Consider the following 18055-nt stretch of genomic DNA (forward strand, 5'->3'; position numbering starts at 1 on the left):
AAAACTCCAGGAGTTGTTCATATGAATCCACAAAACTTTCCTTCTGTGGATTCCCAGTCCTCTGATGCACCCCACATGCACCAGATTCTGTATTTCAGCCATGGCTCAGAAACCAGTAAGAAGGAAGGAAGAGAGATTGACTTACCAAGCCAACTTCTGTTTAAGTACACAGACACAAACACGGGGGGGACCGTGAAGAAATCTACTACAGAGTTCACTTCCAGCCAGAACCACAGCTTATCGTTGGCTGCAATAAACTGGGGGAAAGAAAAAAGAAGAGAGAAAAAAAAATGAGAAGCATGGTGCCGGCATTCAAACTATACTCTTTTGCCAAAGGGTACGTTTTGCTTTTTCACGGGGGCCTGGAGGGAGAGTTTATATTCTTCTTATATCTATACCAATCACATGCTATTTTTGTCTTCGAATTTGCATACACTCTCTAGTCTTTTCTAGAGACTGACTGTAAGCTACGTTAGCCTTGGGGAAAGATCAGGTAGTATATTTTTCTGTGGTTTTCAACGGCATCATAGGGAAGTTTGAATTATCTCACCTTTCTTAAAGTCTCTAATATAAATATAACTATAGATAAAGCATATATGTATGCATTCATTCACACACACAATCTCTGTAATCTACATTCGGTACAGCTCCCTTCATAAACAGGGTCTAGTATAAATCCCCCAAGCCGCAAATTCTGCCAATCTAGCCCCTTGATTCAACCCTCACAACTCACTATTCTCTCAGGATTCAGCTAAGTGAGCACTGATAAGCATAATCTTAAGAGGAGAAGGTTTTCTTCCCTCCTATTTAAGGTAACCATGCATTCATGCGTGACTAGAGAGATGAAAAGCGGTAGACCAGTAGAGGTGTAATAGTTATTTCAATGCCTATTTCTCCTGCTCGGAACAAAATTAACAGGTACTTCAGGAAATGCTGAGCTAAGGAAAGGGCTCTCTCGCAGAAAATCAGAACGCGGATCTATCATCACCCCTGGAAACACTGGGCTTCACCTTGCCTGCGGGAGCGGATGGCTGATGTGGAATGGTCCCTGGGTGTAAGATGTGCATACCTCATTGTGCTACTGAGCAGTGCTGTTCAAACTTACCCGCAAGCCAAAGTAGAGAAGGAAGAACACGTTGAAAGCCATGTCGATCTGTAATGTGAAATCTTTGTAGAAATTCTGGCAGGATTCTATTGGGCTATTAGACAGGAAGAAGAAAAAGCAAGAGGTAAACGAAAAGCATCGTCAAGTCTTCCACATTGCTGTGCAGTGGTGGTGCTTGGGGGAGAGGACAAAATGAACGTTCGTAAGATAAAACATTTGGTCTTTCTATCCCCTGTGATCATCAAGCAAGCATTGCCAGGGGGTCTTTCCATTCAACCATACAGTCTTTTGTTCTTTGATTTGTTTTCATCATTTTATACATATACTATGTTCATCAACATTCAACAGTTGAGCTAAGAATCTAAAGAGGATCATGCAGACACCTTGGAGGAAGGACAAGCAGAAGAAACCACCAAACTCCTCAATTTCATATTAACCCTTAAAGAACTGACTTCTTTTAGAGGACACAAACGGAAGCTAAAAGCAGTCCCTCCTACTCTCCGGCACATTAGAAATGAAGCCCGTTTTCAATTAAACACAATGGCTGTGTTTTAGACCTTTTAAAAGCCATCAGTTGATTAGTAAGAAAGGACCCAGGAGCATCTCAGGAAAGCTGTGGAGGAGAGGATCCTCCTCGATGTTCTGGCTAGACTAAATATGGACTTAAATGCAGCACTCTGATCTGGGGAAAGAAGCGTTGCCCAACTGGTAAAATTCAAGACCATTAAACCAATATATTGAAGCAGTACTCTAAGGGTTAATTTTTTTTTTTTTTTTTTTGGCATGCAGGTTAATTGCCTTTGCGTGTGTCAAGCAGCCAGTGCGAATCCCCAGCACACTCTACTTTGTTCAAGAGTAGGCAGTTCAAAAGTGTACGACTATACAAACTGGTACATGGCTTCCATGTGCTTTCCTGAATCAAACTGATCAGAGGATCGAGTGTGAAAAGTCCCAAGGTCTGGGCTGGGTGGGAAGCAGGAAAGCCTCACAAGCCTTTCAAAGCTGTGAATGAAAAGTCACAGTATACTGTTCTCAGTGAGCACATGGTTCTACTCAGGCCAGGAACATCAAGAAGGTGAGGTGAGGGAGAGAAGGGAGGATGGAGAGAAGTAAAATACTTTCCCCAGATGGGAAGCAACATGGACCTCCGGGCCAGGAGAGGGCTAGCTTGAGAAGTGCAGGATGGAGGATTTCCGAGTATCACCACTTCGGAAATTGCTGTACACGATACCAGTTAGTATAGTTGTACTTCTGTAGCGGCAGTGCTTGGTTGTTCAACAGGCAGGAATCTGTGCAGTATGAGAATGCAGGGCCCACTTAAAGGCAGGGTGAGTCCGTCTGTGGGATTCTCCGATCGTGTTACATGCACCGGATTTATCCATTCTTCATCTGTATTACAATCAAACATGTCCTTGTCATCTCCCAAGTCACAAATACGTGGAAAAGCCTCCGGACAAGCATGAAGAGGAATCTACATTTGCATTTATATACTAAGCGGACTGAACAGAAAACAAACACTGAAAAACAGTTCTTGCATAAAGGAAATGGCAACTGCTAGGTTTTCACTAAGGGAAAGTGGGAGGAGAGACAGCATGGAGTTTCCTTAGTCCAATGCTGAAAGGAGACAGGAGCAAAAGAGACTCAACACCACAGCCCACCCTGCTCTTTGCCTGGCCTCCTACTCAGGTGTTGATTCAATGAAAAAAGGAGAATTCAGGCCTGGGGTTAACAAGTGACACTTCTACAATTCCCAAGCCATGGTGGCATTTTGTTTTGTTTCAAGAACAAGACCCACAAGGTCCACATGTGTCGGAGTTCTTAGCTACTCTAGCTGCAAGGAAAAGAAGTACATGAACTAGGTTGACCAGAAGTCCACTACAGATCCCAAGGGATGAAGAGACAATGCAGCTCTGTGCTATGTAAGCCACTGGTATGACGTGCTACAGAAGTAGTGAAGAGTAAACAGTGTGTGTGTGTGTGTGTGTGTGTGTGTGTGTGTGTGTGTGTGTGTGTGTGTGTGTGTGTGTGTGTGTGTGTGTGTGTGAGAGACAGAGAGAGAGACAGAGAGAGAGAGAGAGAGAGAGAGAGAGAGAGAGAGAGAGAGACAGAGACAGAGAGAAAGAGAGAGAGAGAGGAGAGAGAGAGAGATTGAGGATGGGGGGGCTCTGTTGGTAAACACTGTGTTGCACTCATGTCTTCCCTTGTGCCAGCAGTGACTTAGCTGTGAATTATAAATTCGTTTTCATCAAGACTGATGAATACACAATTTAGGGGACGGAGAGAAAGTCTTGGTTCTCAAGTCTATTATGGAAAACCCAGTATCACTTCACCAAGGCCACACGATAACCTTACTATTGCTCTCACAATATTTACTGGTGGTATATTTGAGGGCCCTATGAGTTCCCTAGCTCCTATTAATTCCATTGCTTCTGTAGTTAATTTCGTAGTAACCTTGAAATACATCGAGCAGGGAGAGTATTTGCTAGGCTGTGGAAGAGAATGGAACAGTGGGGGAAGAGATGTTAGCTCAATGCCATTGAGGATATTTCAGTTCGACACAAATGGAAGTAGACGTTTGAAAGAGTATAAGGAATTAGGCTGTAGCAAGTTATTTGCACTGTTTCTTGACTTCCCTGTCATTTCTGCTGTTCCCTCCTATATTGCCCATCCCTAAAGGTAGCAATGAGAGGGCTTGATGCTAAAGGACACTCTGTTGAAAAATATACCTCAACAGCACTCCTGACTTACAGAGAACAATGTTGAAACCAAAATAGACCTTTTCTCTAGTCTTTTATTCAAAACTTTAGAGAACTGATTTAATCATCCTTTTATATCATTCCTTGAGTCTCAGACTTTGAGCTGAAACAATAAAGGAAGTAAATTATGCTGCTGGTGCTGGAGGCTTTTCCTCTGGCTGAAGCTCACCAGTAACGTGAGCCACTTCACTAAGATGAAGAAGGGGGAGAGAAGCAGGAAACTCTGCAACAGAAGAGGGCCAGCCCCCAGGAACCCAGTAGGACCAGAGTGATCGGGGAGTCTGGTTTCTATCTCTCTCAGCTCTTTCCTGCTTGCCGTAAGAGCCCAAGGAGAAATGTCCTGCCTAGTTTTCTCAAGTGGCATCAGAACGGTTTATCAGGATCCCCTCTAAGATAAATCCTCTGAGTGCCTTTAGTCCATGGACTCACACAATCAAAGACCACAGAGCAGAGATTCTAAAGCCCCATCGTTTCATTCCCCAAATGGAAACAACCCAGGGAGAAGTTCATTGATCTTATAAAAAGAAAATACAGAATTCAACAACAAAAGGATTGGCCATATCAGCCAGGATTTATTTTCCTCCCAAAGAGACTTTATCTTAATGATTAATGCTCATTGTAGGACGGAGAATGAAATACAAACTCTTCCTTCTTGTGTAAAATAGAAGAGTTCCTTGTCAGAAATTTTAAGAGCTAGAAATCACTTTATTTTTTTCTACAAAGGAAAGTGACTCTGAATTACACACTTAAATGTGGATCGCCATTCTGATGAGGCATGCCCACATCAGAACAGGCTTTTTATGGACATATGTTGCCAACAGAAAAAAAATAAATAAATAAGAGTTTTAAGAACTGAGATAAAAACACTAGACCTGGTAGTAGAACTGACTTTCCCTAAATTGCTCTTGGTTAACTAATGACCTACTAATTAGAGAAGATAAGATACTTGGTAAGCTGATGGACTGTTCATTACTAGGCTCCCATAGTCCATGGATCAAGTGTGATACTAAAACCTTAGGCAAATTTAGCATTTTGATCAGGACTCTATGATTGGGGCACCTTCAAAAGAACCTCAATAAAAAGCTGCTCCTGATGGGATAAACTTTCAGCATAGAACAGGTTGGAATACGAACCCTTGTTTCCTCTTGACCATCAAGTAAGCATAACCTAAGTATTTAGATGTCTCTACAGAGGAAAATGAGACTCACCCAAGTGGGAAATATATCTCTTTTTTCACCTATTTAACGATACAGTGTCCCACGAAGACCTTTGAGCAGGGAGATCCAACAGCCCTTCTTGAAGACTGACTTCAGAACTCATCTTTCCAAAGCATGAGGCAAGCAATGACTACCCAGGTTTTCTTTTAAGGGGCAGGGGGCTAAGGACAAAAATCTCACTTCTAGCAGTTGCGATGCCTGTATCATCTCCAAGAAGGAAGTTACTGCCTCTCTTCTCAGCCTCTAAAACCTCCCTGGTATTTTCTGAAGTCTGTTTTCCGAACTCTCTGAGGCTGGCTTTCCAACCCTTTGAAAATATTTCTCCAGAACAGTGTTTCTCAAACTTTAGCATGCACCTGGAGGGCTTGTTAAAACACTGGTGGACCCCACCCCCAGAGCTCCTGATACAGCTGGCGTGGTATGGGGTCCTGAGGATCTGCATTTCCCAGATGCTGCTGCTGAGCCGGGGACCCCACTTTGAGAACCACAGCTCTTGAAGAACTTTCCTGCAACTACACACTCCTTACAGGTGTTGCTGCTCAAGGTGACTCCTATTCAGACCTGAACAAAGAGGATTAAGCGTTCGAGCCCATCCCCAGACAACCACCTGCCTACCGCTTAACTAAGTGCTGAGATCAAGGGGTTGAATAGAGACTATCATTTTCAGATGTGAACAGGGCGATGGGGGTGGTGCGGAATTAAGACAATACAGGGAAGTAATTACGATGCCACCATGCAAGCTTCACCAATGACATTCCAATTAACAACCAGACAGTGCCTGAGGAGCACATTTTTAGTTTAAGATTAAAAGGAAAAATGATGAGGGCTGGATTGGGAGAGGTTGTGGAGACCGTCATTTATGAGGGAGAAAGAAATGTTAAGCATTTAGGAACAGCAGCAGCAAATATCCAAGATAATTTAATAAATAACCACAAGAGAGGGAAGGGACTAGCTGAGGAACAAAATAGCACTTTGTGAAATAATTTCCAACATTTAAATTCTCCTCACTCTTGTGGTGAGTCCCTTTTTAAATTGGATGGAGCCTTCTCAATTCCCACCAGGATTATAGACCACCAGAGTTCAGGCTCACACGCTACGGACGTGAATCAATACAATAAGCTTCATGATTCCAGACTCTTCTCCTAGTCTCGCCTCTGCAATGTTGCCGGATTAATTTAATTAAAAGGTGTCATTCATCCACCATCATGGCTCTCTCCTGCCTCATGCATCAATTCCAAGTCTGGCTGAGAAAAACCTCTAAAACCTAGCCTCACCCTGTATCTCCCATTTTCAACCACGCTCCACGTCAAAGCCCTTTGCTGCCACAAGCTGGTATCTTCATAATTTCATGCATGTGACACCCCGCATATTCCTAATTTTAACTCTGCGCTTCTGCTGTGGCCTCTTCAAATGCTCCTCCCTCTTTGTGTCCAAACCTCAGGCAGCTTTCAAGGCCAACCAAAAGGCACGGCACGGCCAATTACTCCTGCCCTCACTGAACTCTCCCATCTCTGAATTCTTATAGGAATTCCTAGGAGCAAGGAATTCTTAACTGTCTCGGAATGTTGCTCCTCATTCAATTCAATATAATAATACCTGGCGATTGTATAGAGTTTACACATACTATTGCATTTGGTCCTCACAACTTTGCAAAATATATAGTAGCAGACATTTTGTTCTAATCCCCATTTTGCAGACAGAGAAACAGAGGCTCAGAAACCTACCCAAGATCATGTAGCTAAGCGGTAGAGTTGGGACACAGACCCAGTATCCTTTCTGCCATACCACCTTCCTTTTCCAGATAATTTGCCATATCCTTGGAGAGGAAAAGGAAGCATAAGACATGGTATCTGCTATCCACAGGGCCTGCCATGGAGCTTACATAAAAGCAACAGGGGTTGACAATGGGGTATGACTGACTGTGGGAAGAGGGAAAACTGCCCTAGAAAAACATGTATGTGTTTATCGAATGGTCTGGGAAAATTCAGAGGAAGCTGAACTCTCTAACCTGTACCTAACCCTCCTCTGTAAAGACTGTCATGTGCGACATTACTAATCCCCAAAAGTCCTTCCTGGGACCCTGAATGGTAGTGGTGTCATGCAGCTTGACCCTGTCTGCTGAGGCTAAGTTCCTCTGCTTATAGAGAAATAACTCCTAGTTATCCAGCTGCCTAAAGATGGATGCCTCAGCCTCTCTTAATTCTAGAAGAAAAAGAATGAATATGGTAATGAAGGACTTCGCTGGTGGCGCAGTGGTTGAGAGTGTGCCTGCCGATGCAGGGGACACGGGTTCGTGCCCCAGTCTGGGAAGATCCCACATGTCGTGGAGCAGCTGGGCCCGTGAGCCATGGCTGCTGAGCCTGCGCGTCCGGAGCCTGTGCTCTGCAACGGGAGAGGCCGCAACAGTGAGAGGCCCGTGTACCGCAAAAAAAAAAAAAAAAAAAAAAATATATATATACATATATATGTATATATATGGTAATGGATGATAATATTTAGATACTTTTAACACTTCTAATCATGGATTAGACAATAAATAAGCTTTGCATCCCATTCCATTCAATCAAAATATAGAAAAATGACATTATATAATCATGGATATTAAGAAACCTACCTGCAAAGGAGAGGTAGTAAATCTAAGTAATTTGAGATTTTCCTGATAACATTAGGATATATCGGATAAGCAGAGTGCTTTGGTTTTCCTGCTCACAAAATAGAAATAAAAGCACCTAGCTAATCAGAACATTTGAGACCAAGACATTTTAAAAGGGAGGCGAGTCTTTACAATGTACTCCAAATTAGAAATCAATTTTATTATTCATATAATTTTAGGTATCGCAAAAATATCTTGCAAGCTAATAACTATCGTGGATTTTGTGTGAATGGTGTGAGGCTAATTAGTCATTGAGAAAGCAAGAATCTTTACGTAGAATATTGTCTTCTAAACTGGACAGCACCTCAGGACTGCCCAGGTCTTGAATGTATCCAAGTTGAAAGCTTTCTATCTGGTGGCTTTTCCCAGTGCCTACATTTTAATTCCCTTGACAGAGCTGTGTACTTAAGAGCTAATCTTTCCAATTTTGGTGCTTTGGCGTTTATACTGGGTGGGGCATGTATTCAGTAAATTGTGTAGTTTTTATTAGTTTTACCAAACAGAAGCTGGCCTCTTCTGTTCCCCATCATTGTGATTTTATCATAGAACATCTTGAAGTCGTTACCTTCTAAGATGCTGTTATTGCTGATGGGTAAGTTTTTGTTCAATCATTAATCAATACTACTGATAACATCAGAATGGGCCCTTTGTTTTATCATAAAACACTTTTCTTAGACCTTGCAATGGTTCTAATGTGAATAGAAAACACTTTTTGTTACTTGCAGTACTGCTGTATCATGATCTCCAGCCAGCTGGTTAAATGGCTTTGCTGGGAAATCTTCAGTTATGGGTTTGTATCAATCGGCCTATTAAACTTTCTGACAGCAGCAGGCTTCTAATTATGCCTCTGCTCAGTTGATGAGATGTAATCCAACAGCCACAAGCATATACCTCATTAGGGTCATGTTGAAATGAACTGGAACAAATGGAGAGGTAGTATATACACCCTCACTACTCTCTGGAAGCCTATATGCTCTGTCTTCCTGAGCTCTGAGTGATCTGGAGAACCGTGGAACAATGACAGCAGTAGACTTCAAAGCAGTTCTATGGCTCAGGGTATCTACCTGAATGATGAGTCCTAATAATTAAGCATTCTTCTAGGAGACAAAGAAAATGACACAGATCGCTGTTGGAGAGAACAAAAGATGTCAGTTCCTTACACATTGGATTTCTCAATGAAACACAGAGACCATCTGTTTTCATGAAATCTCTGTCACTTTTTGTGGAGCTCTTCTAAATTTTCTCAAAGAATTTCAATATGGGCTTCCCTGGTGGCGCAGTGGTTGAGAGTCCGCCTGCCGATGCAGGGGACACGGGTTCGTGCCCCGGTCCGGGAAGATCCCACACGCCGCGGAGCGGCTGGGCCCGTGAGCCATGGCTGCTGAGCCTGCGCGTCCGGAGCCTGTGCTCCACAACGGGAGAGGCCACAGCAGGGAGAGGCCTGCATACCGCAAAAAAAAAAAAAAAAAAAAAAAAATTCAATATACCTATCTGAGCTTAGGTGCTCCTTCTCACCTTCATCCCGAACCTTTTCATTCACTAATGCACCCAAGTGTGTAAATCAACAGCAAAATGTGAGTTGACCTCGAGTGGTTAGCAGTTTTAAGTAGTTTTGGAGTTCAGTGGAAGAGACCCCAGCTCTATCACTTACTAGCTGTACGATTGTGGGCACATAATCTGACCTCTCCAAGCCTTGGTTTTCTTATCTGGAAACTGGAGATAAGGATCAAACCTCAAAGGCTGTTGTGCGAATGAAATTGGATAATGAGTGAAGACTAATTACTGAACAAGTGATAGTTATCTTAAAAACCAAGGTAATAACAATAATGATAATAAGAACTGTTTGTAGAAAAATGCCCCAAAAGGCAATCATCCAAATGAACAAAAACTGACAGAATCAGTTATTTCACATTCTATTTTTTTGTATCTGCTTTATTGCCTCCTTATCAGGTATTGCGATATAATTCAAATGCCCAACAGGATTTGCAGTGAGCTGACATCTGGTGTGATTCTCTATATTACAGCATTCATTTTGGGTAATATTAAAAAAAGCAACACCTGGAAAATGATATTTCCACGAAGGCAGCCATACAAGTCTCATAAATACTAAATAATTAACCAAGATCTCCCGGCAGAGAAAGCCATGAGTCATTTTAATGAGGGGCCATACAACATTGTGTATTCTCCTTTTTCCAGGTCTTGAGCAGAGGAAAGAGTTTTCATTTGCCTGGTTGGCTCAGCATGGATGTAGGAGAGGCAGGGGGATGAACCAGTCATAGGTCTTCTAAATATCTCTTCCAATTCTATGTCCATAGATTATGTATTTCTTCACTGTTGGACTCTTGGAATGATGTCCAAGACAACCTACCCACTAATGCTTGTTTTCTCCAGCTTATCTACAAACTACAATTATTTCAATCACAGTTGTTACCAGAGTGGAATTACTGTTAATATTTGCCAGAAACTTTTATGGAATAAATCAGTTAAGCTACTACATAAAACAGAGTCTTGCCAAATGAGTGCTGGTTCAGTTTTCACCAAACTGTCTGAGGAGTCCTGACCAACTAATTCTTTTTTTTTTTCTTCCAGATTCCACATACATGCGTTAATATATGATATTTGTTTTTCTCTAACTTCACTCTGTATGACAGTCTCTAGGTCCATCCAAGTCTCTGCAAATGACCCAATTTCGTTCCTTTTTATGGCTGAGTAATATTCCATTGTATATATGTACCACAACTTCTTTATCCACTCATCAGTCGATGGGAATTTAGGTTGCTTCCATGACTTGCTATTGTAAATAGTGCTGCAATGAACACTGGGGTGCATGTGTCTTTTTAAAATATGGTTTTCTCTCGGTATATGCCCAGGAATGGTATTGCTGGGTCATATGGTAATTCCATTTTTAGTCTTTTAAGGAACCTCCATACTGTTCTCCATAGTGGCTGTATCAATTTATATTCCCACCAACAGTGCAAGACGGTACCCTTTTCTCCACACCTTCTCCAGCATTTGTGGTTTGTAGATTTTCTGATGATGCCCATTCTAACTGTTGTGAGGTGATACCTCATTGTAGTTTTGATTTGCATTTCTCTAATAATTAGTGATGTTGAGCAGCTTTTCATGTGCTTCTTGGCCATCTGTATGTCTTCTTTGGAGAAATGTCTATTTAAGTCTTCTGCCCGTTTTTGGATTGGGTTATTTGTTTTTTTAATATTGAGTTGCATGAGCTGTTTACATATTTTGGAGATTAATCCTTTGTCCGCTGATTCATTTGTAAATATTTTCTCCCATTCTGAGGGTTGTCTTGTTTATAGCTTTCTTTGCTGTGCAAAAGCTTTTAAGTTTCATTAGGTTCCATTTGTTTTTGTTTTTATTTCCATTACTCTAGGAGGTGGGTCAAAAAAGATCTTGCTATGATTTATGTTCTTCCTATGTTTTCCTCTAAGAGTTTTATAGTGTCTGGCCTTACATTTAGGTCTTTAATCCATTTTGAGTTTATTTTTGTGTATGGTGTTAGGGAGTGTTCTAATTTCATTCTTTTACATGTAGCTGTCCAGTTTTCCCAGCACCACTTATTGAAGAGACTGTCTTTTCTCCATTGTATACCCTTGCCTCCTTTGTCATAGATTAGTTGACCATAGGTGCGTGGGTTTATCTCTGGGCTTTCTATCCTGTTCCATTGATCTCTATTTCTGTTTTTGTGCCAGTACCATATTCTCTTGATTACTGTAGCTCTGTAATATAGTCTGAAGTCAGGGAATCTGATTCCTCCAGCTCCAGTTTTTTCCCTTCTGATTACTTTGGCTATTTGGGCTCTTTTGTGTCTCCATACAAATTTTAAGATTTTTTTCTTCTAGTTCTGTGAAAAGTGCCATTGGTAATTTGATAGGGATTGCACTGACTCTGTAGATGGCTTTCGGTAGCATAGTCATTTTCACAATATTGATTCCTCCAATCCAAGAACATGGTATATCTCTCCACCTTTTGTCATCTTTGATTTCTTTCATTAGTGTCTTATACTTTTCTGAGTACAGGTCTTTTTACCTCCTTAGGTAGGTTTATTCCTAGGTATTTTACTCATTTTGTTGCAATGGTGAAGGAGATTGTTTCCTTAATTTCTCTTTCTGATCTTTTGTTGTTAGTGTATAGGAATGCAAGAGATTTCTGTGCATTAATTTTGCATCCTGCAACTTTACCAAATTCATTGATTAGCTCGAGTAGTTTTCTGGTGGCATCTTTAGAATTATCTATGTACAGTATCATGTCATCTGCAAACAGTGACAGTTTTACTTATTTTCCGATTTGGATTCCTTTTCTTTTTCTTCTCTGACTGCCGTGGCTAGGACTTCCAAATCTATGTTGAATAATAGTGGCGAAAGTGGACAACCTTATCTTGTTCCTGATCTTAGAGGAAATGCTTTCAGTTTTTCACCATTGAGCATGATGTTTGCTGTGGGTCTGTCATATATGGCCTTTATTATGTTGAGGAAGGTTCCCTCTATGCCCACTTTCTGGAGAGTTTTTATAATAAATGGGTGTTGAATTTTCTCAGAGCTTTTCCTGCATCTATTAAGATGATCATATGGTTTTTATTCTTCAATTTGCTAATATGGTGTATCACATTGATTGATTTGCATATATTGAAGAATCCCTGCATCCCTGGGATAAATCCCACTTCATCATGGTGTATGATACTTTTAATGTGTTGTTGGATTCTGTTTGCTAGTATTTTGTAGAGGATTTCTGCATCTATATTCATCAATGATATTGGCCTGTAAGTTTCTTTTTATGCAGTATCTTTGTCTGGTTTTGATATCAGGGTGATGGCCTTGTAGAATGAGTTTGGGAGTGTTCTTTCCTCTGAAATTTTTGGGGAGAGTTTGAGAAGGGTGGGTGTTAACTCTTCTCTAAATGTTTGACAGAATTCACCTGTGAAGCCATCTGATCCTGGACTTTTGTTTGTTGGAAGATTTTTAATCACAGTTTCAATTTCATTACTTGTGATTGGTCTGTTCATATTTTCTATTTCTTCCTGGTTCAGTCTTGGAAGGGTATACCTTTCTAAGAATTTGTCCATTTCTTCCAGGTTGTCCATTTTATTGGCATAGAGTTGCTTGTAGTAGTCTATTAGGATGCTTTGTATTTCTGCGGTGTTCATTGTAACTTCTCCTTTTTCATTTCTAATTTTATTGATTTGAGTCCTCTCCCTCTTTTTCTTGATGAGTCTGGCTAAAGGTTTACCAATTTTGTTTATCTTCTCAAAGAACCAGGTTTTAGTTTTATTGATCTTTGCTATTGTTTTCTGTGTTTCTATTTCATTTATTTCTACTCTGATCTTTATGATTTCTTTCCTCATAATAACTTTGGGTTTTGTTTGTTTTTCCTTCTCTAGTTCCTTTAGGTGTAAGGTTAGATTGTTTATTTGAGATTTTTCTTATTTCTTGAGGTATGACTGTATTGCTATAAAACTCCCTCTTAGAACTGCTTTTGCTGCATCCCATAGGTTTTGGATCATCATGTTTTCCTTGTCATTTGTCTCTAGGTATTTTTTGATCTCTGCTTTGATTTCTTCAGTGATCTCTTGGTTATTTAGTAACATGCTGTTTAGCCTCCAGGTGTTTGTGTTTTTTATGTTTTCTTCCCTGTAACTGATTTCTAATCTCATAACACTGTGGTCGGAAAAGATGCTTGATATGATTTCAATTTTCTTACATTTACCAAGGCTTGATTTGTGACCCAAGATGTGTTCTATCCTGGAGAACGTGCCATGTGCACTTGAAAAGAAAGTGTAACCTGCTGTTTTTGGATGGAATGTCCTATACATATCAATTAAATCTATCTGGTCTGTTGTGTCATTTAAAGCTTGCGTTTCCTTATTAATTTTCTGTCTGGATGATCTGTCCATTGGTGTAAGTGAGGTGTTAAAGTCCCCCACTAGTACTGTGTTACTGTCGATTTCCTCTTTTACAGCTGTTATCATTTGCCTTATTACTGAGGTGCTCCTATGTTGGGTGCATATATATTCATAATTGTTACATCTTCTTCTTGGATTGATCCCTTGATCATTATGTAGTGTCCTTCCTTGTCTCTTATAACATTCTTTATTTTAAAGTCTATTTTGTCTGAGTATTGCTACTCCGCCTTTCGTTTTTTTTTTTGCAGTACGCGGGCCTCTCACTGTTGTGGCCTCTCCCGGACGCGCAGGCTCAGCGGCCATGGCTCACAGGCCTAGCCACCCCATGGCATGTGGGATCTTCCAGGACCGGGGCACGAACCCGTGTCCCCTGCATCAGCAGGCGGACTTTCAACCACTGCACCACCAGGGAAGCCCTCCAGCTTTCTTTTGATTTCCATTTGCGTGGAGTATCTTTTTACATCCCCTCACTTTCAGTCTGTATGTGTCCCTAGGTCTGAAATGGGTCTCTTGTTGACGGCATATATATGGGTCTTGTTTTTGTATCCATTCAGCAAGCCTGTGTCTTTTGGCTGGAGCATTTAATCCATTCATATTTAAGGTAATTATTGATATGAATGTTCCTATTACCATTTTCTTAATTGTCTTGGGTTTGTTTTTGTTGATCCTTTTCTTCTCTTGTGTTTCCCACTTAGAGAAGTTCCTGTAGCATTTGTTGTAGAGCTGGTTTGGTGGTGCTGAATTCTCTTAGCTTTTGCTTGTCTGTAAAGCTTTTGATTTCTCCATCGAATCTGAATGAGATGCTTGCCAGGTAGAGTAATCTTGGTTGTAAGTTCTTCCCTTTCATCACTTTAAATATATTGTCCCACTCCCTTCTGGGTTGTAGAGTTCCTGCTGAGAAATCAGCTGTTTTGGGAGTTCCCTTGTACATTATTTGTCATTTTTCCCTTGTTGCTTTCAATAACTTTTCTTTGTCTTTAATTTTTGTCAATTTGATTACTATGTGTCTCAGCCTGTTTCTCCTTGGGTTTATCCTGCCTGGGACTCTCTGCGCTTCCTGGACTTGGGTGGCTATTTCCTGTCACATGTTAGGGAAGTTTTCGACTATAATCTCTTCAAATATTTTCTTGGGTCCTTTCTTTCTCTCTTCTCCTTTTGGGACCTGTATAATGCCAATGTTGGTGTGTTTAATGTTATCCCAGAGGTCTCTCAGGCTGTCTTCCTTTTCATTCTTTCTTCTTTATCTGTTCCACGGCAGTGAATTCCACCATTCTGTCTTCCAGGTCACTTATCTGTTCTTCTGTCTCAGTTATTCTGCTACTGATTCCTTCTAGTGTATTTTTCATTTCAGTTATTGTATTGTTCATCTCTGTTTGTTTGTTCTTTAATTCTTCTAGGTCTTTGTTAAACATTTCTTGCATCATCTCGATCTTTGCCTCCATTCTTTTTCCGAGGTCCTGGATCATCTTCACTATCATCATTCTGAATTCTTTTTCTGGAAAGTTGCCTATCTCCACTTCATTTGGTTGTTTTCCTGGGGTTTTATCTTGTTCCTTCATCTGGTACACAGTCCTCTGCCTCTTCATTTTGTCTATCTTTCTGTGAATGTGGTTTTCGTTCCACAGGCTGCAGGATTGTAGTACCTCTTGCTTCTGCTGTCTGCCCTCTGGTGGATGAGGCTATCTAAGAGGCTTGTGCCAACTGATTCTTACTCCCTTGTTTCCCTACCTCCACTGACTCGAGCCACTTCTTCTATAGTGAACTCTTGTTTTTCTAGTGGAAGGACATGATGGAGTAGATAATTCAAACAGCCTTGGTGTGTATATACTCACGCACAAATATTACAAAACAGACTGAGTTCTTTAAGGGCAGGGTCAGTGAACCATGTACCGGTGAGGGGTGGTACCTATGGGTGGACACACACTTGTGTGCATATCTATAGCTTTCCAGCACAGATGTCTGCTCTCTATCCAACTCCAACCTCATTCTGGGGCCATCCACAAAACTGGACAGCCTGGGTGAGGTGATTAGAAATGGGGAGAAGAAGGGGGCAAAAAGAAGTCCCAGGTCTGAATGGAGAAGAAGGAACCCAGACATAGTGCCTGGCATGGGGGAGGTGGGGCAGTACCTCTGACCCCTAGAGTCCTACTCCTCTCATGCCTATGAAAGCTTAGACTTGAGGAAGGAAGAATTGAGTATTCATCCCACCACTGCCTCTGCCTCCAATGCCTTTTTTTTCTGGATGTTAAATATCATCATACCTGACTTAAGAGGCCCATAAACAACCATCTCTAACTAGTTATAACTAATCATCAGGTTCTAGACATTGAGGAGCAATTGCCTGGTGTGCTTGTTTCTTAAGGAGAGAGCAACCTTGAGGAACAGCCTGGGACACAGTCCCAAGGTGCTTCAGCCTCAAAGCTCCCCACAGAAGAAGCTCTCCTGATTGCAGAGAGGCTCCTCAGAAAAAGCATGATCCCTCTGTTGACAAAGGCTGGCCCATCAAGGGCAAGGTTGGGCAGGTGGGTTGGGATTTCTACAGCGTAACAGGTTTTCAAATCATCGTGGACCTCTTTGGGCTGTTATTGGGTGCAGACTTCAAAATTCTTCTCTGAGTCTTCTTCAGATGTTTGTCCTGGACTCTTCGGGGCATTTCCTGGGCACTCATTAGTCTCCCATTTAGCTTATGCCCTATGTTTCCATCCCTGTCTTCCTCCCCAACATAATCTCAGTACACCTGGACAGCCTGACCTTGGCAATGCCTCCTTGCCGTGGGTCTACCTGCCAGGACTTAGAGTGGGGAAGCCTGTACTGGGTCCCAGTCTGGCAGTCTAACCAGATGGGCGTAATAAGGATGCATGAGACAGCTCCCCTTCCTGTTCTCTTTGATGAAATACAATATTCCACTGGCCGCCTAAGAGACCTACTACAGTTTCAACCCTGCTATTCCCCCAGCCACATCAGGACCCAAGCAGAATGGCAAGCAGTCCCCTCAGTGGTCTCATTCAAAGGGCTACAGTGACAAAGAATGCCAACACTGAGGACCTGCCAGGCACCAACTGTAGGAGGCCCAAGACCCTTCGGGAAAAAATAATGGGAAAAAAAATCTATGTAACGAGCAGTTGTCCCATTTACCTGTCATTTCACTTTGAAGACTAGAAAACACTGTCACATAACATATATATTCACCACCAGGACCCTGACATTTGTTAAAAGCTACACATGGATGTATATGTGATGCTAAAGGGATAATTATGTTAGCTTTATTTCTGACATCCTGTGGTTTTTTTTTTTTCGTTTGTTGTTTTTAAGGAGACACAGAGAAAGATCTGGTACACGTCTCTCTGACATCTGGCATAGAAAACAATTATACCTTTATTACACAAGGAATTAAAATAGCTGTGTCTTAGCTCTGTCTTTGGCCGCCAGCTGAGGCATGAAAGTTTTGCAAGTATTCCTATTTAGGAGTTTTGTTGAGAGCCCTGCAGCCTCACGGCCAAAAAGGAGAGTCTGAGATATTGCCGATTAGAAGTCCTGAGTCTGCTGAGTACAAAGCAGACGTCACTCCTTAGGAATGTCATAAAGCAACCTGGGCCATGGAGACCAATGTCACCCTGGACTATCAAGTTACCTTAGAAACAAATCATCATCACTAGCAAGGAAAGTGGTAACAACTTGTTAAATCCTATGATTTCACAAGCATATCTTCAAGTATACACTTTTTTAATACCCTTCTTAACTACTTCATGAAAACAACTTCTTATCTCTTGGGACATTTCTTTTCCTTCATTTTTTTCTTTCCTGCTTGCTTCCAGTTAACATTGGAAATCACTTATTTATCAAAATAGTTCTGCTCATGCCTCAGAAAAGAAGAGCTCTTTCTACCATATCAATGGTGTCCACTTGACTTTTGGATCCAAATTTAGAAAGGAATATCATGAATTACATGTTCAATGGGTGAAGTTTCTTTTTCCTTCCTTCCTTCTGCAGGTCCTCTTTTTAATTCTATTGCCGTATTTTTGACTTTCTCCAGAGTTGTTTTCCCTATCACTATAAAACCATCTCTGGGAGGGATTCGGGAAGCCCCTAGAAATCTGATTCCTTATGATTTTCTCCTTTGTCTCTATAAATGGATCCACTTACCTCACTCTATGTTGGGTTTCAGAAATCCTTTCATTTTATCCAGAAGCACTGTGTTTTTCAGAGAAAGAGGAATGGGTCTCTGCTGAAGAACCTCACATGAAGGATCAGTTGTTTCATTTAGCAAACTCCCAGATGAAAGCTTGGGCAAGTGAGAGCATTTCAACATGCCGGTCAGCATCACCTGCTCTGCACAGGTCTGCACAATAATTCCATCTAAGCTCCTTTCAGAAAGGGAAATGCTTCCATTCAAAGGACCTTTATGCT

At 41.3% G+C, this 18055-nt stretch overlaps 1 protein-coding gene across 17 annotated transcripts in view; it reads right to left on the reverse strand.

The window, feature by feature from the left end:
* KCNMA1 (potassium calcium-activated channel subfamily M alpha 1) overlaps positions 1–18055 on the reverse strand; it is a 749169-nt gene that overhangs the window by 306478 nt on the left and 424636 nt on the right. For all 17 annotated transcript variants that reach the window (XR_007471407.1, XM_004273064.3, XM_049697236.1 and 14 more), the window contains exons 4-5: positions 1106–1199; positions 146–257 (exon numbers count right to left, since the gene is read on the reverse strand). Coding sequence is in view for 16 of the 17 variants with exons in the window: in XM_004273064.3 (XP_004273112.1) it covers positions 146–257; positions 1106–1199 (206 nt within the window). In the remaining variant the exon portion in view is untranslated. The remainder of the gene's footprint in view (positions 1–145; positions 258–1105; positions 1200–18055) is intronic.

The sequence above is a fragment of the Orcinus orca genome, chromosome 14, assembly GCF_937001465.1.
Source record: "Orcinus orca chromosome 14, mOrcOrc1.1, whole genome shotgun sequence".
In the NCBI taxonomy this organism is placed as follows: domain Eukaryota; kingdom Metazoa; phylum Chordata; class Mammalia; order Artiodactyla; family Delphinidae; genus Orcinus; species Orcinus orca.